At 40.9% G+C, this 23541-nt stretch overlaps 1 protein-coding gene across 2 annotated transcripts; it reads left to right on the forward strand.

Moving 5' to 3' along the window:
- Positions 1-1033: 1033 nt before the first annotated feature.
- ELAC1 (elaC ribonuclease Z 1) lies at positions 1034-16256 on the forward strand. Of its 2 annotated transcripts, XM_036823590.1 has the most exons (5): positions 1034-1128; positions 2605-2853; positions 6936-7100; positions 12547-13014; positions 15006-16256. In XM_036823590.1, exons 3-5 carry the CDS (start codon positions 6944-6946, stop codon positions 15470-15472), a joined length of 1092 nt encoding a protein of 363 aa, XP_036679485.1. In that variant the 5' UTR covers positions 1034-1128; positions 2605-2853; positions 6936-6943; the 3' UTR covers positions 15473-16256. The 2 variants fall into 2 exon arrangements, with proteins under 2 accessions (XP_036679485.1, XP_036679484.1); XM_036823589.1 differs by lacking the exon at positions 2605-2853 and having other exon boundaries at positions 1035-1128.
- Positions 16257-23541: the final 7285 nt, after the last annotated feature.

Here is a 23541-nt window from a genome sequence, read left to right on the forward strand (position 1 = left end):
ATGCGAGCAAATGCCAGTGCATCTAGCACTGCATAGGAGCATGAAATTTTTAAATTATTATTATTTTTTTTGCCTGAGTTGGGTCTTCGTTGCGGTGTGCAGGCTTCTCCTTTTGGTGGCTTCTCTTGTTGCAGAGCACAGGCTCTAGCTGCACGGACTTCAGTAGTTGTGGCACGTGGGCTCAGTAGTTGTGGCTCGTAGGCTCTAGAGTGCAGGCTCAGTAGTTGTGGCACATGGGCTTAGCTGCTCTTCAGCATGTGGGATCCTCCCGGACCAGGTCTCGAACCCATGTCCCCTGCATTGGCAGGGGGAATCTTAACCACTGCGCCACCAGGGAAGTCCCAAGCCTGAAATTTTGAAAATTGGGATTTAAATCAATGAGTGTTTTCCCCGTGGTTTGTAGTCACTACATGCAGTTTAGGCCCCGGCTCTTCACTCGCGCGTCCAGCAGGCTATGCTGTGCGTTCACTAAGTGAACACACCTGCGACGCTCGTGCGTGCACAGCACAGGCCGCTTCAGATTTTCAGCAAACATTCCCACAGCACAGGCAGCTTCAGATTTTCAGCAAACATTCCGCTGTATCCCTGGAACAGCAAAGTGAAATGGAGCGGAGACTCAGGATCTATAGTAACGCTGCTATGAACTCTGATTCTAAGGCAGCGCAAGCTTACACTTTCAGATTTAGTGATTAAGATAGAACGATTCATCCCCACGAAAGAACAGACTTTACACAAAGATATGCCAGAGCAAAGCATCTGGTAGAACACTCTTGTTTGAAAACATTACACGGAAAACAAAAAGCTGAACAGTAGACGTTTTTCACCTTGGGGGCTCTGGTCCTCACGGGTTGCCGCCACCATCGAACCCAGCGCGCTGGTGCGGGCGTGAAGGAGAGGGAGCCCCACTGCAGGACAGAGCAGGCGCCCAGGGCCGCTGTCCAGCCTCCAGGCGCGGTTGAGCTCCAGCGGGAACCACCGAGCGCGGACCTCCGGCGCCTCCTAGAGCGGCCTCACGCGGGCACGGCCGGCGGCACACTTCCGCCCGCGCGCGTCGTCTCCCCGTGGACGGCTGGGCCTCGCTGCGGGCCTGCGCCTCCCTCGGCTCTTGCCGCGGGTCTCGGGGAGTGGGTGAGTGGGGCAGGGCGCGCCGGAGGGGGGCGGGCCAGGGTCTGCGCCGCCGAGGCCTCCCACGCGCCCGCCGAGCGGGCTGAGGGCGCGCTTCCTGCGGACTCGCGGGCCGGGACCGGAGCAGAGGACCCAGGCCCGGGAGCGCCGGGGAGCGAGGACGCGCCTCGTCCACCCCCACCCCCAGACGGGGGCCTCAGTCACCCGGCCCTCCTGCCGACGCCCACCCCTCCTTTTGCTACACTGATGCTGACTTGGAGGAGAGGCTGGGCTGGCCAACGGTTGGAGACCTGGCCTCTGGCCCTGGCTCGGCCTTGGCCGCTCACTCTTATCTCGCGGGCCACGCTTTATTCATCTCTAAAATGGAGGCTGGCAGTATCTGCCGTGCCTGCACCACTGGGTGATTGCAGGGCTGGCACTGCCTGCCTAGAAACTCGCTCTGAACCCGGCAGCCTTTAGAATCTTCTGGGAAGCCTTCCAAGTGCTGAGGCCCCAGAATCACCAGGTGTTTGTGATATGGAGCCGGGACTGAGAACCACTGGCCCAGAGTGTCAAGTGACAGTACTGCGATCGATCGTGTGCTGTGTTCTCGCCCGGAATGTGCACTTCCTCCAAAGTGGATCATAGTCATGAGAAAGCAAGCGGCTGGGTTTTTTCTTTTTTTGTCCAAAAAGACAGGGATCAAAATCTGGTTTGGTCACTTATTTCCTAGTGCTTAGAATGGTGCATGTCACAAAACATGCACCACTGATTAAATAAATTAACTTCCGATTACTTCCGACCTAGTGGAAGAGTTGATTATTTGGCTTGTTTTTCAACTTTTTGTTATGGAAACTTTCAAATATATACCAAAATAGAATCGTGTACTGAATGTACCAACTCATGTACCAACTCACAATCAATCAGTTTCATCTGGTACCTTCACCCCCCACTGGATTATTTTAAAGTAAATCTAAATGTACCATTTCATCCATTAAATACTTGTTTGTTTACAGAACACAGTAACTCCTTAAATATAAAACCATTATCAATCTCGTAAGAATTTCATGTTACCATCTATCCAGTGAACGTTTACATATCCCCTATTGTCTCTTTTTTTCCCTCCCATTATCTGGTTGTCCAAATCAGGAGTCAAACAAGCTACACATGCTACACTTGGTTGACGGCTCATATCTCTTCATCTCCTTCCTCTTTATTATTGTTTTTCCTTGTATTTCACTTGTTGAAGAAGCCAAGTCATTTGTCCTGTAATGTTTCTTACATACTGAAATTTGCTTTTTCCATCCCTGTGGTGTCCTTTAATAAACTGGTATTTAGATGACAGCCTTTTCCAGATGCAGGTTATACTTTTTGGCAAGAAAACCTCCTAAATTACTGTGTACTTCATATTACATCGCATCAGGAGTTGGATTAGGTCTTGTCTCTCTTTGTGGTGTCAAGATTGATCACTGGACCTTTTCCGTACAAATTGTATTGCAGGGTGACTAACTAATTGATCAGGGAAATACAGAAGGATGCCAGCTAATAACTACAGAAGGAATGAGAGAATATCACCTTGGCAACCCCTAATGAAATCATTGATCCTGGAAATGATCATTAGTGGCCGTTAACGTCAGAAAAAGAGAGACAGCCAGACAGCGTGTGCTCCCTGATGGAAGTACCCAATAGTACCACTTGTCAAGTGTTCTTAGACGATGGGTGAGGGATAAAGATGAAACAGGATTGACTGTGAGTTGATAATTGTTGAAGCTTGGTGATGGGTATGTGACAGTGCATTATACTAATCTGTGTTTGAAATTTTTCATAACAAAAGTTTTTTTTAAAAAAAGATTGACTAGTTGACTAGTGAGCTCACGTCAGCCTGATCCATCCATTATAGTTCTCCATTAGCCTTTCACTAAGTGGTTCTCAAAACTGACTGCAGGTTAGAATCACAGGGGAAGAATTTTTTTTTTTTAATTCTAAAACACAGATCTCTTGCAGAATTTCCTGTTTAATTGTTCTGGGATGGAGCCCAATCATTGATATGTTTTAAAAGCTCTCTAGGTGATTCTAATACTCTCATACTCTCCAGGGTTCTGTACCACTGGCTTAGATCTATTATTTGTTACACATGCAAAGTGATTATATTCTATTATACTTTCTGCATTTATTACCTTAAATTTTCAACTTTCTACATTCTGTGTATTCTTCCGCCTCTTGCAAACTGCAATCCAATAAGAAAGCCTCTGCAAATATTATCAGAGGAAGTCTTGATCTTGGAGGTGAAAATGTGGAGTGACACATGGAAAGGACACTAGCAATAACCTAAAGGCTTGTGTGGGGGGGTGGAGAGACGTACCACCCACCTGCTGTGTGAGGTGACTGTATCCCCAAATGGAAAGGGAGATCAGGTGATATGTAGTTAGAAGAGCATGTTCAGCATTATGACACATTTCTTAAAAATCATCAATATTAAGTAAATTAAATATAAAATATAAATTAAGTAAATTAAATATAAATTAAAAATAAATAAATGAAATGCTGCTTATTGCAACCAAAAACAATTCAAAGATTTAAAAGAAAAGTTAATAATCTCCACCATCACCACCATCATTTTAATCACCCCTGAGATAACCAATATTAGCAATATGGTGTATATCCTTCCTCACCAGACTGTCTTGTATAATGTAGAGGTTTGGGCATTGTTATAAAAATGAGATTATGCCATAGCCATCTGTAACTTTTCTCATTGTCATCCCTTCAGGACAAGAGTTACAGACCTGACTGAACTGTAGAATAAATAGTTCATGATATGAATAGACAATAAAATATTCAGTTGTTTCCCTATTGATATATATATATATATATACATATATATGTGTATGTATATGTATATATATATATTCAGATGGTTTCCAAATTTTAGCCACCTTAAAAGTAGCACAATAAACATCATTGTACACACATCCTTTATTTCTGTAAGGTCGATTCCCAAAAATGGGATTGCTGGGTTAAAGTATGTTGCTATTAGCAGCATCATTATTATTGGTAATATATATTGCCAGATTACTCTCCCAAAACATAATAGCAATTCATACTAACACCACTAGTAAAATGCAGGTACCCATTTTCCCTTGTCTTGGCTAGCACTGGATAGCATTAATATTTGCCAGCTGATGTGTGGAAAATAATGTATCTTTTTCTTTAATTTGCATTTCTTCTAACTACTGGGTGACTGAGCACTTTTCATGCTTATTGGCCGTTTGGATTTCTACTGTGAATTTCCTGTGTATATTCATTGCTTATTTTTTTATTTTATCAGTTTTTTTGTTTTTATTAATGCATTTACTTGGACCATTTCTTAGGGGCATTAACCCTTTATCATACAGTACAGTTTTCTCCAGGTGTTTTTTTTGGTCCTTTGACTTTAAGAATCTTGATATATGAAAGTGTAGTAAAAATGTCGTCTCAAAAATTTTCTGGGTTTCATGTCTTGCCAGTAAGGGCTTTCTCATCCCCAAAGTTATATACATATTCTCGTAATTTTTTGAACATATTTTTTTGGACCTTTCACATTTATATTTCTAAACCATATGGAATGTATTTTTATATACAATGCAAAATAAGAATCTTGCTTTCTTTTTTCTGCAGAAATAGCCAATTACGTCAGTGTTGTTCATTAAAAAAGCCACCCTTTTTACTCTTTTGTTGTATATTGATTTCTGTACGTACCTGGGTTTATTTCTGGACTGTCCCTTCTCTGTCACCTCTATTTTTGTGCCAATATTATTCTGTTTTCTTTATGCCTGATTAGTGTAGTATGTGTTAATATCTAGAAAAGTTAAGTCACTACTCAATGCTTTGTGTACTTTTCTTGCCCATTCTCAGACATGTATTTTTTCTTCCATGTGATCTTTGGGTTGCTTTTGTTCCAAGATAAATCCCGCTGGAAATCTGATAGAATTTACATTAAATATATATACATTAATTATGAAAAGATAGACATTTCTGTGATAGTAAATCTTCCTATCAGGGAAGCTAATGTGTATCTCTTTTTGGGTCTTTTACGGTCTATTCCTTTCCTATTAACTTTCTAGTTATTTTATAAGGCTTCTTTTTCTCTTGTGACTGAGGGTTTTTTTCCTTATTTTTATTTTTATCTGGTTATTGCTAGGACTGAGAAAAGTTTCTGATAGATTTTTTTTCCCTATAGATGATATATTTATCCAGCTTGCTGTCCAATTTTCTTGTTTTAGTAGTTTTTCTTAAACCTATATGTTTGTTTTCTTCCCTGTCATCAGTGTGGATGCTCTATAATTGTTTATATTGATATATAAGTTTGAGTTTGTGCTTATTTTATTTGATGCATATCTCCTATCACAGAAGTATATCAGAGATAGATGTGCCCAAAAGTAGTAAAAGGAAAAAGAGATCTCAGGAGTTGGCAGGAATCTACACACTCAACAGGTTATTGCTGATGACTTATAAGAGCAGAAGCCCAGGTGCTAACCCCTCATGGACTCTATTATTAGGGGAGTGAGACATTCACTCAGCATTGCTGTGTGGTATTAGCATTACTGTAGAGTGTTGTAGAGCATTGCTGTGGTTTATGATGGTTCAGAGAAAGGGCTGCTCACCACGGGCACCAGAGATATCACTTAGTGAGCATAATTAAATTCCAGCTCTTGCCCAGAATCTCACTAGAGTTGTTTATTTATTAGAAAGACTTTTTTAAAAAATTAATAAGGAGAAAGTACAGGGTTCTTATATACCCACGCCTCCCCCCAATTTCCGCTAATATTAACATCTTACATTAGTGTGGTAGTGATGAGCCAATATTGATACATTCTTTTTAAAAATATTTATTTATTTATTTATTTGGTTGCACTGGGTCTTAGTTGTGGCAGGCAGGCTCCTTAGTTGCAGCTCGTGGGCTCCTTAGTTGTGGCAAGTGAACTCTTAGTTGCAGCATGCATGTGAGATCTGGTTCCCTGATACATTATTGTTAACTAAAGTTTACATTAGGGTTCATTCACTCTGTATTGTATATTCTGTGGGTTTGACCAATGTACAATGACGTGTGTCTGTGTTTACTGCATCATATAGAATAGTTTTGCTAAAAAATCCCATGTGCTAAATCCCATGTCCTAAAAATCCCGCGTGCTCTACCTATTCATCCCTCACTCCCTTCCCCCAAACCACTGTCTTTTTTTTTTTTTAAACAACAGAAATTTATTCTTGCACAATTCTAGAGGCTAGACATCTGAAATTAAGGTGTCACCTGGACCTTTGTTATGGATAATAAAGCTACAACATAAGGAATGCTTAAGACAGAAGGTGACATGATAAGAGTTGCCCTGGAGCTAGTGTCCTGGTGTCTGAATCCCAGCTCTGCCACTTACTAGCCGTGGGACCCTAGGCAAGTCACTACCTCTCTGTGCCTCAGCTTCCCCATCTCTAAAATGGGGATGATGATATAGTACCCACCTTGTAGAGTCAAACCACTGTGTCCATTCCCATAGTTTTGCCTTTTCCAGAATCTCATATAGTTGGAATTCAATTATAGTTATTAATTGACTGGGTTTGGCTTTTTTAAAATTTATTTTTGTTTGTGTGAGCAGTCACACAAAGTTTGGTAATTTGTGGTTTTAACTGATTAAGAGTTACTAAAATCTTTCTTCAGATTTCTGTGGAAAACTATTAGAGAACAGGAATGCAAACTATTCTTAATAACCAAAACATAGGTAATAGTAAAACTCACAAGAACCTGTTTTTGGTGATTCTGAGCAGTGATGTGTAATAATCCCTAAGGGATCTTCTCGTTCCAGGGTGGAAGATGTCTATGGATGTGACATTTCTGGGGACAGGCGCAGCATACCCATCCCCAACCCGGGGTGCCTCTGCTCTGGTCCTTCGGTGTGAAGGCGAGTGCTGGCTCTTTGACTGTGGGGAGGGGACCCAGACACAGCTTATGAAAAGCCAACTTAAAGCAGGTTAGTGTGCATTCAGCTCTCTCATTAAGGCTGTCTCTTGTTCTGCTTCATTTTCTTGGCTTTCCTTGGGCCTTTTGCTTAGAAACAGCCCTGACAGTTGCACCCCATTTCAGTGCTGGAGCCCTGGCAATACTTGGAAGGTGCTGGGGTATCTGGCCACACCCACTAAACTATCTTTCTTCCTTCTTTCCTTCCTTCCTTCCTTCTTTCCTTCCTTCCTTCCTCCCTCCCTCCCTTCCTTCCTTCCTTTCTTCCTTTCTTCCTTTCTTCCTCCCTGCCTCCCTTCCTTCCTCCCTTCCTTCCTCCCTTCCTTCCTTCCTTCCTTCCTCCCTCCCTCCCTCCCTTCCTCCCTTCCTTCCTTATTTATGTATTTACTTTTCATTCTTCCTGTAAATGTTGAGAGCAAGGATTTCTATAGGCTTAGGGCATGGAGGATGGAGTGGGTTACATCAGACATATTAAATAGACATTGCCCAAGCAAAGGAACATACTTACGTCCACCAGGAGCTAGGTGTAAGTATCATGAGAGAATACAAAGGGTGGTAGATGTTCTGGGGAGTGAAATGTTCTTTTCCCCTTGGGGTCATTCTCAGAGAAGGTGATCTGTGAGTTGTTAAAGGAGGAGGAAGGGTTCCCTGGGCTGGGGAGAAGAAGGGCATTCCAGCCATAGGGAACAGGGTGAGCTTGGCACCGGCAGACTGAAGAGTACAGTGTCCGCCAGAGCCTTGGCCCAGAGTCAGGCAGACCAGGGTTCCAGTCCCAGCTGTGTCTCGGCTTATTACCTTAGCAGATCAGCCAGCTTAAGCTTTGCTTTCCTCACCTTGAAAATGGGGTTAAAAACTCGACGTAGAAGGGGTGTTGTGAGAACTGTATATAATAATCCCTTCTCTGTGTGGTTGTCTCCTTCTCATCAGTTAAATCTTAGCTCAAACGCTGTCTTCTCAAAGGCTGAACCTCCGGGGTTAAGTAATGTCTCCTCACCCCAGGCATTCTACTGTTTTGTGCTATTTTTATTGACTTCTTAGCATCCTCAGTATCTAGAATTATGCTTTTTAAATAGTTGTTTCTGTGGTCACCGTGTATTTCCCTGTACAATAAGGTAAACTCAGTGATCACTTACATACCTAGCAGATGCCTAGTAATATCTGTTCAGTTAATGCATGAATAAGATGTTCAGCACTTAGTACAGTGCCTCTCACTTGTTAGGTCTTGGTAAATGGTAGTTATTGAAATTCCTACCACTCGTCACAGTACCTAGCATTTGATGACTAAAGGAAGTATAGTTCTATCATCCAAGGATTCCTTGGTCTAGTGGTGAAAACTGACATGCAAACAGTCATGGTGTAATTTGATAAGTAAGAATAATGGAGGTGTTTTCTAACTACTTTTGAAGCACTAAGGAGGGGGACACTAACTGTATCTGTGTGTTCAGGGAAAGCAACCTAGAGATGGTAGCAGTGAGCTAGGATGTAGGAGATGAATAGAAGTTTCTCTGGGGAGAGGAGTAGGGATGGACCTTCAAGGAACAGACGACAAAGTGAGCAAGAGTTTCTAGGAGAGAAATGACATGTTTGGGGAATATTAAGCTATCCAGAACTTTCAGTACTTGGCTGGATAGATGAGAGATAAGAATGCTTAAGGAAGTAAGGGCAGACTATGAGGACTCCTGTGGTATTCTAAGGTATCTGGACCTTATTATTCTATTGGCAACAAGGAATCATTAAAAAATTTTAAGCCGAGCAATGACATGGTCTGATTTGTGTTTTAGGACAGTTTTCCAACGGCAAATATATTGGGAGAGAGAGATTGGCATCAGGAGACCAGTTCCAAGGCAGTGGCATTCACCTGAGAGAGAGAGATGAAGATGTTGAAGCAGGAAGTAGGGATAAGGATGAAGATGTTGAAGCAGGAAGTAGGGATAAGGATGAAGATGAGAGACTCAAAGAGATACTTATAGAGCCAACAGGAGGTGGTGACTGAGTAAATGTCTAGTATGTGAAGAAGTGAAGAATTATTACAAGTTACAGGTGATGATGTCCCAGACCAAGATTGGGAGTTAGGAAAAGAGCTGTTGGAAGAAGGGACTAATGCATATCACTTGGGACACGTGGCCTTGAGGTGTACACAGTTCAACCCTAATTATATACTGTCTTATGTTGAAACCCTGAGGTCAGAGCAGATATTATGCTTTACTTCCCTTGGATCACACAGGGGTTCCTTTCACGAGAACATGCCTCCACATGCCAAAGTGGAGGCTGTAATATTTAACATTTTAGAGAGTAGGGGTTAAGGTGGCAGGGTGATTAAAATAGAAACAAGTAACTGTTGTGTTAAGAGGTTTGGGTATAGGGTAAGTCTTCACTTTTTACTTAGTACCTGTATCAGTTATCTAATGCTGCATAGCAGATTATCAATTTAGTGGGTTATTTGCATTTATTATCTCATAGTTTCTGTGGGTCAGGGAGTTCGGGCCTGGCTTAGCTGGATTCTCTGCTTCAGGGTCTCACTAGGCTGCAGTCCAGGTCTTGGCCAGGGCTGCGCTCTCATCCACTAGGGGAAGAATCTGTTTTTAATGCTCCCTCAGGTTGTCGGCAGAATCCTTGTAGTTGTAGGACTGAGGCTGCCCGCAGCAACTAGAGGCCTCCTGTCATTCCTCGTCGTGGGGTTCTGCTTCCGGGTAGCTTGCTCGATTACTGCCAGCAAGGGGGAGACTCCAGAGCAAGTCTGCCGGCAAGATGGAGTCCTGTAAATGACATAATCGTATTGTATCCTTGTGCTGTATTTTACTGGTTAGGAGTAAGTCCCCAGTCCCACCCACACTCAAGGGGAAGGGATTACAGAAGGATATGAACAGCAGGAGGCAGGGGCCATGGTGGTACCCATGTACCACCTTAACTCTATCTGCCACAATACCTTTCTCTAGTGTTTTATATTTTACAGCTATTCTATATATTTTTGTAAACAGTTCACAAAGCTCGAGCTTTTTAAAATAAAAGTTTGGCAAAAAATAGTAATAATAATAAAATAAAATCTAAGGGAACCTTTAGTTTACAAAATTTTTGTTGACTTAAGAGAAAATTTCCTGGCCTCAGAGAGGAGGGTGATATGGTAATCCCAGAACATTAGCTGAGACACTCTAGTGCTTCAAAAGCCCCAGTCTCAACCTGGAATGCAGCACCCTCCATACATCTTGGTTTCTCTCAATAACCCAATATGGACCTATCGCTATTGGAGTCATTGAAGCCCTTTTAGCTTATACTACCTCCTGGGGTAATAATGTTTTATGGGTTTCATAAGGAAGTATTTTCTGTTTCTCTAGATATACTTCTTGCAAGTTTCCTTGGTCCTAATATGCAAGCATCTAATTAAAAAGTGTAGGTTTGCCATATCTAGTTTTTTCATAATTTTAAAGAGTGAGCTTAAGCCTTTTTTTCCTCAAAAATGATTACAAAAAGTATTATAAAAGTATAATTTTAAAAATGATTATAATAAGTATACATGCTCATTGTAAAAGTTCAAACAAAGCAGAAAAATATAAATAAGAAAAGCCTAAATCCTCCTCTCTTTGGTGAATTTTCTATACATGTAGACATGGTAATGGTGTAGGTGTATTTGTGTGTGTGTTTGTGTATAATTTTGCATAAATGGAATCAAACTATACTTGGTGTGATCTGCTTTTTTTCAACTGAATATTACGTATGAACGATGTATTGCAGACGTTTTCCTACGGCAGTAAATATCACTGCATTATCCCTTAGAGGATGCTTGGTCCTATATGGATGACATTTTCCCTGGTAACTTTCGTGATCTTAAGTGAAAGGGAACTCATGCATGTTTCTTTTTTCATTTGATAGCTTCCTCTTACCTTTGATAATTGTGGTTGCCATTCCTTCTCCCTCTGAAATCAACTTTCTTGAAAAATGAAATGTTTGTCTCCCCTGAAACTGTGATATCTGTGGGAAGTACCTTTTCTTACTTAATTTATCTCACTTGCTTTGAGTTCACAGATTGTTTTGGTGTTCAGTTTTGGCTGTGTTTTGCAGTAGATAGGGAGAGGCCCAGAAAGACTGATTTGGCAGTTTTGAGGTCAGCGTGAGACTCAACAACTGTTGTAGTTTTTTTGTCTGTTGAGTCCTCAGGTCACACTTGGGGGTGTGTTGGCAGCCCAGACAGCAGGAAGGGGGAAAGGAAAGGGTTCCAGAAGTCAAAAAACTGCAAAAACGAGGACTAAAAAGAGAAAACAAAAAGGAGCATGTTGAGGAAACTTCTGGCGTGCCTCCTGGCGATTTTCAAGGTTCAAGATCAGCCTCTGCCCAGTCTATTCTCTGCCACAGGGGCCTGGCTTGGTGTAGTAACACTGGGAACACTTGCTTGGAGAACACTGTTACCTAGAGGTCACAGGACAAATCCCATCACAGTAAACTATTCCTGTTCTTTTATGGCATCGATAAACTGTTCCTGTTCTTTTATGGTATCAAATGTTTGAAATGGGTGGGCCATGAGCTAGGACTGGAAGCCACTGTTATACTAAAAATGTGTTAATTGTGATTGTTGCTTTTAAAAGGCCTCGTGGTGCATCTGAGAAAAATGTTGATGTGGCATCCTGCCACATACCAGGAGTAAATTCAGTTTACCAATGGCTAAATCAAGTTACAACCTAAGTCAGTGTGCACTGGAAAAGCTGTTGTATTGGTTCAGATTGCGAGAAAGGGAGGGGCCCACATGCCTTTACATAGCACCATGGGGGATCTACCCTCTACACTGCACTCTGCGTCTATTGCCCACTTCCTCCCCCTCGGTTCTTCACCCCACTCCCTTTCCACCTCCCTCCTTCTCCCTCCTTCCTTTCCTCTCCCTCCCTCATCCCCCTTCCTTTTTCTCCCTCTTCAGCCTCACCCAGACAAGCACGCTCTGGCTTGGTTAGTTAATCTCTGTCCAGTGTGGAGTCCTTAAAAGGCAATTTTGAATTCAGGCACTGGTCCAGTCCGTTGGAGCCAGGGGAACATTTTTATGCTGGAAGTACTGTTCATATTTGCTGTTCTCAGAGGGAGCAGTAGGGGGCAGTGTAACTGCCAGATGTTTTTAACACTTGTGGCCTATCTGGTTACTTATATGAATCATTTTGGTACACTTTTTCCTTTTTTTTTTTTTTTTCAGTAAGAGGATGTGTAGGAAAATACTCTTAAAACTGTAACACTGTGTAATTTGAAGATGTTTTATGAAAAAAAGTTATATCTTATTAAAACCATCTAGTGAAATAATACCTGTCTTTCTTGCTTCTAGAATCATGTAGAAGAATATAAAGAAATAAGTTTATGGTGATAAGTAGAACTTCTAAATTCATTTTATTGCTTTCTATGTAAGTTGTTATGCATGTTTCAAGTAGCTTTGTATGGGTTTTATTTCTGAAAAATTCCCAAATTTATTTCTCTGCCTCAATCAAAAGGGAGAATTACTAAGATCTTCATCACGCATCTTCATGGAGACCATTTCTTTGGCCTTCCTGGCCTCCTCTGCACAATCAGCCTGCAGAGTGGCTCCATGGTCACCAAACAGCCGATCGAAATCTATGGCCCTGCAGGGCTTCGAGACTTTATCTGGCAAACCATGGAACTTTCTCACACGGAGTTGGTCTTCCCTTATGTGGTCCATGAGCTGGTGCCTACAGCGGATCAGTGTCCTACAGAAGAACTGAAAGAATTTGTGCACGTGAATAAAGCAGACAACCCTCCCAAAGACGGACAAGGAAGAACTATCCTGTTAGACTCAGAAGAAAACTCATACCTCCTGGTTGATGATGAACAGTTTGTTGTGAAAGCATTTCGCCTCTTTCATCGAATACCCTCCTTTGGATTTTCAGTTGTGGAGAAGAAACGCCCAGGTAAACTCAATGCACAGAAACTGAAAGATCTTGGTAAGTGTTTTTTTTTCCTTTCTCGTCAGTCTAGTTGTTGTTAACCAAAGCAGTTAGAAGTGTCATAGAAACCTTTTCTTGTCTCCCAGGCCTAAAACTGACATTTTCTCTACTTACTTCCTTTGCCCAAAGTTTGTTTATTAAGGGAAATTCTTGGGGCCAAAATATGCTATACAGAGCAAAAACCAAGTATCTATTTGAGTTCTCTCTTCAGCTCCCTAAATGCACATTCTTGATCTGTCTTATCTTCAGCTTTTACTATCTTGGTTGGTGGAGTAGACCTGCTGTCTCAGGTCTAGGCTTTTATTTTTTCATGTCATCTTTTTGAAATATGTTTGCAATGACATCTTTGGCCAGAGACTTTTTGCCATAGTTCTTAACCTTGCAACTCCAACCAACTGCTCTCTGGGTTTTCCTTATTGACTTTGCCTGGTCAGTCAACCTTGATTAAGTTAATTTGGTGTTTAGAACACTGCCTTAACCAGTTTTATATACCTGGGTTCATCACGCTCGGAAGCAAGCATTCAAAGATTGGCTTGGGGCCCATCAAAGGCTTTATACCTCCTCCATGCTAGGCCATCATGTGTGAAGAGTTCTTCAGCGCCTCTCCCAAAGCAGTGTCCGGGTACATCATTCCTCCAGCATACCACCTTCCTTGGCATGGCTACAACAGAGCCTGTGAAAACACGGTGATGGTGATGGTTTTTTGTGTGTCTCTTCTTTATTTACACAATGTCTTCTTTCTTTCCCAACTAAGACAAAATGCTAAGTAATGAGGAAAAGTGCCTTAGGCTAAAGGTATTTTTATTGTCTAAAAACCTGTGAAAAGGGCTTCCCTGGTGGCGCAGTGGTTGAGAGTCTGCCTGCCAACGCAGGGGACACGGGTTCGAGCCCTGGTCTGGGAGGATCCCACATGCCGCGGAGCGACTGGGCCCGTGAGCCACAACTACTGCGCCTGCGCGTCTGGAGCCTGTGCTCCGCAACAAGAGAGGCCGCGATAGTGAGAGGCCCGCGCACCACGATGAAGAGTGGCCCCCGCTCGCCGCAACTAGAGAAAGCCCTCGCACAGAAACGAAAACCCAACACAGCCAAAAATAAAAAAATAAATAAAACAAATGTGGGGTTTAAAATGTTCTGATTAAAAAAAAAAAAAAAGAGTTGGCTGTTTATTTAAAAAAAAAAAAAAAAGAAGCATTTGGGCCACCAAAGGCCCCTCTCCTACATGACGATGTTCATTTACCTGCTTCAAATGTATCAAAATGTATCAAGTCACAGTACATACATTATTACATAGCCATGTCCTGAAAAAAAAAAAAAAAAAAAAACCTGTGAAAATACTGTTGTATTGGGAAACTTTAAACATGATCTATGTTGGAATTAGTGAACACATTCTGTTTGTTTGTATGTGTTGCCCAGAGTGATGATCAGGTGTTATTCTCGATTAATATGAGATTTAAGCCCAGTTTGGTAAACATGGAACTGCCCCTATCTACAAAGAAGATTGATTATTTATAACTGCCTGAAACTCTGCTTGATCTTGTGACCCAGACAATCCCCTCTAACAGTTTTTTTTTTATTATATTAGTTTGTTGGTACCTTGTCATTTAAATGGGCTCTTTAATTTTACCCAAAGATGAGCTTATTAAATACAGCACTCTCAAATAATGTTATTCCCATGCACAGCAGAGAATCAAGGCTGTTATCTTGACTGTAATAAGGTTTTAGTGGGATTTAAGAGCTTAAAACTCATCTGACACGTGTGCTTGGAAATGTTTTAAGTACTCGGGCATTGCTTATATCAATAGCCAACAGTGAACTTTTAAAAATGTATAAATATTCCAGTTTTCCACAAGTAATAAAATATTTATAACAATTATGAAAAGAATTGGATGCCTTTTCCATTTGCTATTTGCTGTGCTGTTGAAACAGACTCTCTTAACAAGTCATAAATGCCATTCCCATGACGTGATGTTATCTGCCTCTGTCATTAGGTGTTCCGCCAGGTCCTGCCTATGGGAAGCTGAAAAATGGAATTTCTGTTGTTCTGGAAAATGGAGTTACAATTTCTCCCCAAGATGTCTTAAAAAAGCCTATTGTTGGAAGAAAAATCTGCATTTTGGGTGACTGTTCTGGGGTTGTGGATGATGGAGGAGTGAAGCTGTGCTTTGAAGCAGACCTGTTGATCCACGAAGCAACCCTGGATGACACCCAGATGGACAAAGCAAAGGAACACGGCCACAGCACGCCACACATGGCAGCAGCATTTGCAAAGCTGTGCCAAGCAAAGAGGCTCGTTCTGACTCACTTCAGTCAGAGGTACAAACCAGTTGCCTTGGCCAGAGAAGGAGAAACAGATGGGATCGTAGAGCTTAAAAAGCAAGCTGAATCAGTGTTAGATCTCCAAGAAGTGACTCTAGCAGAAGATTTTATGGTGATTGGCATTCCAATCAAGAAATGAAGCCAGCGTTCCTGAATGCATCCTGATGTGTCTGTGAATATGTTACTGAACCAACAGTCAAGTTTGTTGTTGTTGTCGTCGTCGTCGTTTTGGTCTAAAATTATTTGGGTCCTAACAGTCCTAACAAGGATGGAGCTGCATTGCTGAACTAACTCAGCATTGAGAAGGGAGCAAGCTTTGTGATAATAAATCACTTTAAAAAGAATAAAACCAGAATCCTTCTTCAAGTCCACACTTGACAAAATGATAGACTATTCAGGTGTACATGTTTTGTGGCTGCTGCCTCAGAGGGTAGCCAATACGCCATGCAATCCTGGGCTTAGCTTCTGCCCGGCTTTATTGCTGTTGTTGGCAAAGCAGTAGCAGGGCTTGGCCCTCCTGGCTAAAAATGGTATTTTGGCAGTTTGTGTTGAATCTGTTCATGTTATTAACAGAATAGAGAGAAATGTAATGAGACATTGGATATGAAGGATTGAAGCTGGCACGTTAAGTCTTGAATTCTTTGCTTGAATACTGAATGCAGAGCCAGGCGAGGTGTTTATCCTCCAATTAATATCTTATTGAACTTTCCAGTTTGTTTTAAACCTGTGGTTCTCAGTTGGAGGTGATACTCTCCCTTAGGTGGAGTTTTGAAATTGTGGGGATGTCTCTTGTCAAAACTAAGGGGGGTTACTACTGGTATTTAGTCAGTAGGGGCCAGGATGCTAGATCCTACAAAGTTTGGTCAGTCCTAAACAGTGAAGAATTATCTCATCCCAAAATGCATATTGCAGGCCTGCTGAGACACACAGCAAGTTAAAACTTATACTCCCACTGTGAATATACTTTATAAAAATTAGTGACATCCTGAGTTGAACTATGAGGTAAGTCAAATTCTACAACAAATCCTAAAAAACTAGCTAAGTGAATATGTTGGAATTGGAACGTCATATCAAATATTATTTGTCAGAAATGAGCTATGAGCTGGAGCTTATGAATCTGTAGGTTAAAAAATGATACCTGTCCAACTTGCGTTTACGCTTTCCAATAAATCATTCTTTGAGCACAATTTTAGTAAATGTTCTTTCTAGAATAGCTTTTCTTCCTGAGTTGCCTTCCACCTCCCTTCTGTCTTTCATGGGGTATCTCTGAGTCATTTGCCCACAATATTTCTCAAAATGTATTAATGGAAAGGTAGTCTCAAGTACTGATTCAGTCAAAAGGATTCCCTAATCAAATCAGTTTGGGAAACCCAAACTGTATGCTATGTGTCCCTCTGGCAGAGTTCTAGTGCCCACGAATACATTAAAAACAGCACTGCTTCAGGGATCACCAGCCAGTCTTTGGTGCCAGAAAGACCTGATTTCAGAGTCCCATTCTTTACCTCATGATGGCCCCTGTGTGCTCTGGAGCGGATTACTTACTCTCTGAGCTTTAGCTTGCTCATCTCTAAAAATGGGAAAAATAAGAATAAGACAGTGAAAAATTCTCACTGAAAAATAAGACAGGGAAAAAATTAAATAAGACAGTGTATAAAAGGAGCATAGCACATTGCTTCAAGGCATAAAGTCCTAAAGTACAGAGGCCTGTCAACTCTATTGAACCCCTTTCTGAGTCACATTTCACTGTATACTATCTATTAACATCTCAAGAACCTAAGAGTTTATTGTACACTTATTCAGAAATACTGTCATGGTGTATACTACTAAATTCCTTTGGGTTCTGGGGCTTTTCTAGTAAAAACTGACTCCTGGATGGGTCTGGAATCCCTAGAGTAGTGATAATCAAGATGGGTCTAGTTACTCAATATCTCAGTCATTCTGAAGCAGTCTCCAGAATGGTCTGATTCAGCCCCACTCCAGGCTCCCGGCCTGCCAAAGTACCAAAGTTGACCAGACTTCAAGTGTATCTTGATTTCTGAACTCAATTCAAACAAGCATTTATTAGATACCAACGGTGTGCCCAAACCTGTACAAGAGGGACTGGCTAGTACTAGTACCTCTAATGCCTGGAGCTCTTGTGGGTAAAGATTGTATCTTAGTCACCTCTGCATTCTTGGAAATACCCACCTGTAGTATGCACTCAGAAATATTTATTCAACGAAATGAGGCCTTGATGTCATGAATGCACAAAATTTATGACCTAAAGTTCAGAACCTGTGCCTAGCCCATTTTATTACTGTATTTGTCCAAAAATTTTAGCTGCCTGATTGGTGGTACCCCATTCACTGTGTTGGGAGTACATAAATGAATATAAGACAAAATTTCAGGCTCACTGTCTAAGTGCTAAAGACTGATAGGTAAACCAAAGTAAACATGCAGTTCCTTCAAGTGTTTCTGTAGCCTACCACTCAATTTTGCTGTTCCTGAGCATTTCTTGAGAGCTGACTTGAGCTCAAGCCTTTAGAATCAGGCTCTATTAATATGTGTGGGCTAAGCCCTCAGAGAACATGGGAATGTGGAACAAATTGATATGTTGGACTAAGTGTAGGGTATCAGTTCATGGTGAGAGTTCTTTCCTGGACTCTCTTCTGGCCTAGAATTTGTTCTTAATGGTAGAACACATTCTAAGAATTTGTGGAGCTAGAATTAAGAGTGAATCTTAAATTGGACTTCCTAGAGCTTGTAATTTGTTCATGGTTATGTGACTCCAGATGGGATTAGAATATGTGGTGTTCCCCAAATTTATTTGATCACTGAATCCTCTTTTGCCAAGGAGCACCTTGGAACACTGAGAAATGCTGTTTCTTAATACTTCTGAAAAGTATTATATTTATTACCTGCACAATTTATTGAAGTAATAAGTTCCATATCTACACCGAGTATAGTATTTTCTTTGTCTTAAACTGACTTTCCAATTGTCAGGAATTCATAGGTTCTTGCTTATTTTAAATAAATATGCACTTTCTGTTTCTCAAAAGGTATTTAGACTTACCCAAATACACCCCAAATCATCTCTGTTTTCAAATACCCATGCCTCATTAATATACTTTTAATAAACGTTTAAACATAAAAGCAGCATATGCTCAGTAGTTAATTATTTTTAAAGATTCAAGAAAAGAAGATGGTTACTCATAATTCCAGCATCCAGAGAGCTACCGCTTTGGTCCAGTGATCCTCAAACTGAGATGTGAGTCAGTATAACTCAAGGTAGTACATAGGTGGACAAGGGTGCATAGGTAGCCAGAGATCCTTGGGCTCTGATTCCGAAGACTCTAATTCAGTAGGTCTGGGGTGGAACCCAAGAATCTGCATTTTTAAAAAACCACCCCCAGGTGATTCTGAAGTATATGAGTGGTAGAACACATGAGGAGAAAAAGCTGTCTTTATTTATGCACTTTGAAAAATTGAGGTGCGTATAAATATTTTATATTTAAACATGCTTATAGATCTATGTATATTACACACATGCATATTTTTACATGTAGGTTGACCTCAACTGTTTTTCTCACTTAACATGAACATTTCCTCACAGTATTAACTGTTCTTTGAAAGCATGAATGTAATGATTTTATATTATTCCATTCTATAGAGGTAATATAATTTATCTGTTTTCCTACTTTTGGGGCATTGAGATTGTTTTCCATTATTATGAGTAATACTATCATGAATATTCTTGGGCATAAATCTTTGTATCGCTGAGTATTTCCTTAGGATTGATTTCTCTGAAGGTCAAAACATCTGATTTATTGTTTTGGACTCTGGGTAAGAATCTCCCACTTGTTTTCTAGCTCAAACCGCAGCAGCATGGGAGAGGCCTGTTTCACTACTCCATTGACAGATGATATTGAATATCATCAATTAATGACTTTTCTAACACTTCTCTTCCAAGACATTTGTCTTATAAAGATTATTTTTGCCTTCTGGTGAAAGTAACTTTATTATGTCTTTCAACCACCACATATAATTCAACTGTGATTTCCTTGAATATTCTTATGCCACCTTAAAATCTGACCGTTCTTTCTTAAAGGGGTAAAAATCCTTCCTGCTTCAAATATGTTCATGACATGTAACAGTGAAGGTAACTTTTGCTTCACAAAGATATAAATTTATGGTGAAATGTATTGATTCTGTCCTTACTGACCGATGGATTTTTTTAGGTACCGAATGAGTCAGTATTTTTTTTTTTTTAATATGGGGAGAATAAAAAGGAAACGCTGGTGATGTTCACTCTTTGGCAGGATAAGAATAGAGTTTAAGGGGGGTGCGGTGGGACATGGGTAAGAGTGAGAAATTCTTTTCTTCCATAGTACGAAGTAAAAAATAAAGAGCGCTTTAACCATATTATGTTTTTTAAAAAGGGGCAGGTGGCAGTAAATACTGGGTGAATAAGAGTGGAGGATTCATAGCGGCAGGTGCAAGGGACGTGGGGAGGGACAGGCAGAGGACTGTTTTCTATAAGCCTAAGAGCCCTAGTACTGTTTGGTATTTGGAACTACTTATGCGTGTACGTGTGTGTCATTTAGTTTAAAAATTACATTAAAACACAGAAACATAGATAAGACCCTGCTCCAAATAATTCTGTCAGTTAGTGTCTCCAGATGGGTGCTCCAGGCAGTTAACAGTTCCTTTCAAGACTTTTTAACATTCCGATCCATTCTCCATACCACAGAGAGATTTTTTTCAAAATGCAGATCTGAGCCTAGCGCGCAGATTTTAACGTTCTGGCCTTGCCCTCCCCTCCAAGCTAATCTTACTGCGCGGCGCCACTCGTTTGTGCAGCCCTGGCCACGTGGGCCTTTAGTCCTTTGTCAGAGGCTCGTGTTGGTGCACAGTCTTGGCATGGACTGCTCGCTGGGCCTGGACCCTGCTCCATCAGCCTGGAGCGCTCTTCCTCCTCTCCCCAAGTTAACCCTTGCTGGCCCCTCTGCTCCCAGCTCTGCAGTCACACGCTCCTGGAAGCCTTCCCAGACTTCCCCACTAGGGCGCGTGTGACTCTCAACAGTACCGGCACCCCACATCCCAGTTGCCTGTCACTTCAGATTTTCATTTTGTTCCTGTGAATATTCAGTTGATGTTTCTCTTTCCCGCTAGCACTGTAAGCTTCACAAGAGCAGAACTGTGTCTGATTTTGTCACCCTTTGTGCCCTAGCGCCTAGCTCAGCCCCTGGAACAAATTAGGCATTCAATAAGGAATGGTGACTGGTTCAATTTTCCTTGCCATCCTGTTATTCTATAAGATGCAATACCTTGTTCTCCTAGGGATTTTTCCTGATTAATGTTAAAAACAAAAAAGCAAAAATCCCCACCCTTAATCTCTGAACTAAAAATAGGGAGGAAGAGAATGGTTGCCTATGACCTTAAAATGAGGCAAATCTTTTTTTCTTTTTTAACATCTTTATTGGAGTATAATTGCTTTACAATGGTGAGGCAAATCTTTATAAATACTAATTCTAAAGCTTTAGCTTGGTGTCCTAAGATATGCAGACAGATAACCTAGACTCAGGGAAAGGGCTGGAAAAAGGAGTTTCTCTGCCTGAGAAAGTGGGATGTTGGCCTTCACTATGCATAGGAAACTCAGAACAAAGGTATAAAGAATGAGGGGAGAAGGCCAAGCCCCATGTGGGAGTCTGGAGCCCCATGCAGGGTAGGGAAACGGTGGAAGAACCTTAAGAACACAGAGGTCTGATGTTCAATTTTATCGTGGCTGCGTTGCTTGAAAGTAAGTCCCTCTATTTCCCGCAAACTTTCTTTGAAGTCTGCTGGACACATAGGATTTGGGGATCTCTCCTCAACACTTCACACCACCAAACTAGAACAAGTTCTGAATTCCATGACTGGGTTGACCTGGGTGGGAAAAGAACAGCAGGAGTGAAAGAATGAGACAATCCCAAACTAATACAGTTCAGAAGGAGCAGAGTCAGAGGTGACCACAAGAACCTAAGTCTCCCAGGAATTTTCAGAAGATTGTAAGGCGGGCACTGACCTTTACATAACCCATGGAATGGGGAGGTAATAGAGGGTTGAGCCAATTTCACATATATCTTAAAGGACAGGGTAACTCTAGCTGACACCTGGACACAGATATTTAGGTGCCCTCGACAGACATATTTTTAAGGATTAAAAAGCTATCACATCGAGGATAAGGAAGTTGAAGGGGGTGCCTAAGTTTATCCAAAGTAAAGAATATTTCTGCTCCTAAATAAAGCTAGCTGAGAAACACTGTTGCTCTGATGTCAGCGTGCTAATCATACTCAGCAGACATAGCAGGTACAAAGATTAAATTCGCCCACAAAAAAGTAAAAGGGGAAAGGCGAAGGATCAAGTTTCCCAGCTATATAAATCCCCCTGTAACTGCCAGAAACTATTCAGGCAGACTCAGGTAGAGCTAAGCAACACTGAGTTCAGTGTCACGAAATGTAACCAAGGCTATTTTGTCTAGGTTGTTCTCCTCATTGTTGTGGCTTCCAGATCATAGGCTTGTCTGAATGACACCATATCTCCATCAAACATCCTGGACTGGAGTTGACCTTGTAGACATATCCATGTCTGGGGCATCTGGGGCAGCAATCCAAGTGTTGTTCCTAACTGGCTTACAAAGGGTCTTACGTGGAACACATCTTCACACAGCTAGTAGCTACTGGACAGGGATCGATTTTCTCCCCCACACACCTACACTGAAAGGTAGTATCGCCTACCGCAAGTGGTCTTCAAACTAGGGTATCTGTACCCCTGGAGATATGCAAAAACTTTTCTAAGGGTATACAGGCATGCTTTCATATGAAACATTTCCTAAAATCAATCTTTCTGAGGACTAGCATAGGCAAAGTGTCTTACTGGTTCAATTGTACAATGCTCCAGGATACCAAAGAAGGGGATAATTGAATTATTGGTATTGGGGTGAAAACATGAATGACTGGGTAACAAATTCTTTTCAAGTTGGGTAGTTTCCAATGTGTTGCTTTGAATAAAACTGAAGGAGGATCTAGCCAAGTTCAGATCAAGGAGTAGCTAATCTGTCCAATGATAGACTTTAATTGCTTTATTGAGATATAATTCACATACCATACAATTCAATGGGTTTTCATATATTCATGAGGTTGTGCAACTATCACCACTATCAATTTTAGAACCTTTCAATTATCCCCAAAAGAAACTCTCTACCCTTTGGTAGTCACTCTCACTTTCTTCCCAAACCCCATGGCCCTAAGCTACTTTCTACCACTAATCTACTTTTACCTACTAATCTACTTTCTGTCTCAATAGATTTGTCTATTCTGGACATTTCATACAAATTGAATCATATAACATGTGGTCCCTTGTGACTGGCTTTTTTCACTTAGCTTAATATTCTCAAGATGTATCCATGTTGTAGCTTGTATCACTACTTCATCCTTTTTATGGCCAAATAATATTTTATTGTGTAGACATACCACATTTTATTTATCCATTCATCAATTGACCCAATGATAGATTATTAAAAGTATTTTTTACAATATACTTATATCAGGAATGCAAAATGAGACATGGCTACAGATCTTTTAATAAGTTAAAAGAAAATGATATAAATAACTTTAATTTTAAAGTAAATTACTAAAACACCTTCCTTAAAAAACACAATTTGCTAGAACTGACACAAGAAAAATATAGGACTATTCACATTTTCTATTTATTAAGGAAACTGAATTTGTGATTAAACCCTTCTTATAAAAAAACAAAACTCCAGGCCCAGATGGTTTCGCTAGTGAATCATTCTAAACAATTAAGGAAGAAATATACCTTTCTTCCACAGACACCTGCAGGAAACAGAAAAAGAGGGAACATTTCCTAACTCATTTTCTAAGGTCAGCATAACCTTGATGGCAAAACTTAAGGACATCAAAAGACAGGAAAATTACAGGCTAATTTCTCTCACAAAAACTCTTAAGAAAATAATTAGCTAATTGAATCCAGTGACATGTAAAAAGAATAAGACATTTGACAAAGGGAGTTTATTTAAGAATGGCAGTTTTGTTTAACATTTGAAAATCAATATTATTCACCACATTAACAAAAACTACTGGGCATATACCCAGAGAAAGCCATAATTCAAAAAGACACATGCACCCCAATGTTCATTGCAGCACTATTTACAATAGCGAGAACGTGGAA

The sequence above is a fragment of the Balaenoptera musculus genome, chromosome 14 (assembly GCF_009873245.2).
Source record: "Balaenoptera musculus isolate JJ_BM4_2016_0621 chromosome 14, mBalMus1.pri.v3, whole genome shotgun sequence".
Classification (NCBI taxonomy): Eukaryota; Metazoa; Chordata; class Mammalia; order Artiodactyla; family Balaenopteridae; genus Balaenoptera; species Balaenoptera musculus.

Coding starts and splice junctions, on each gene's coding strand:
- ELAC1 (XM_036823590.1), top strand. CDS start 6,944: ATGTCTATGGATGTGACATTTCTGGGGACAGGCGCAGCATACCCATCC. Junction 7,101..12,546: donor GAAAAGCCAACTTAAAGCAG/GTTAGTGTGCAT, acceptor CTCAATCAAAAG/GGAGAATTACTAAGATCTTC. Junction 13,015..15,005: donor ACAGAAACTGAAAGATCTTG/GTAAGTGTTTTT, acceptor CTCTGTCATTAG/GTGTTCCGCCAGGTCCTGCC.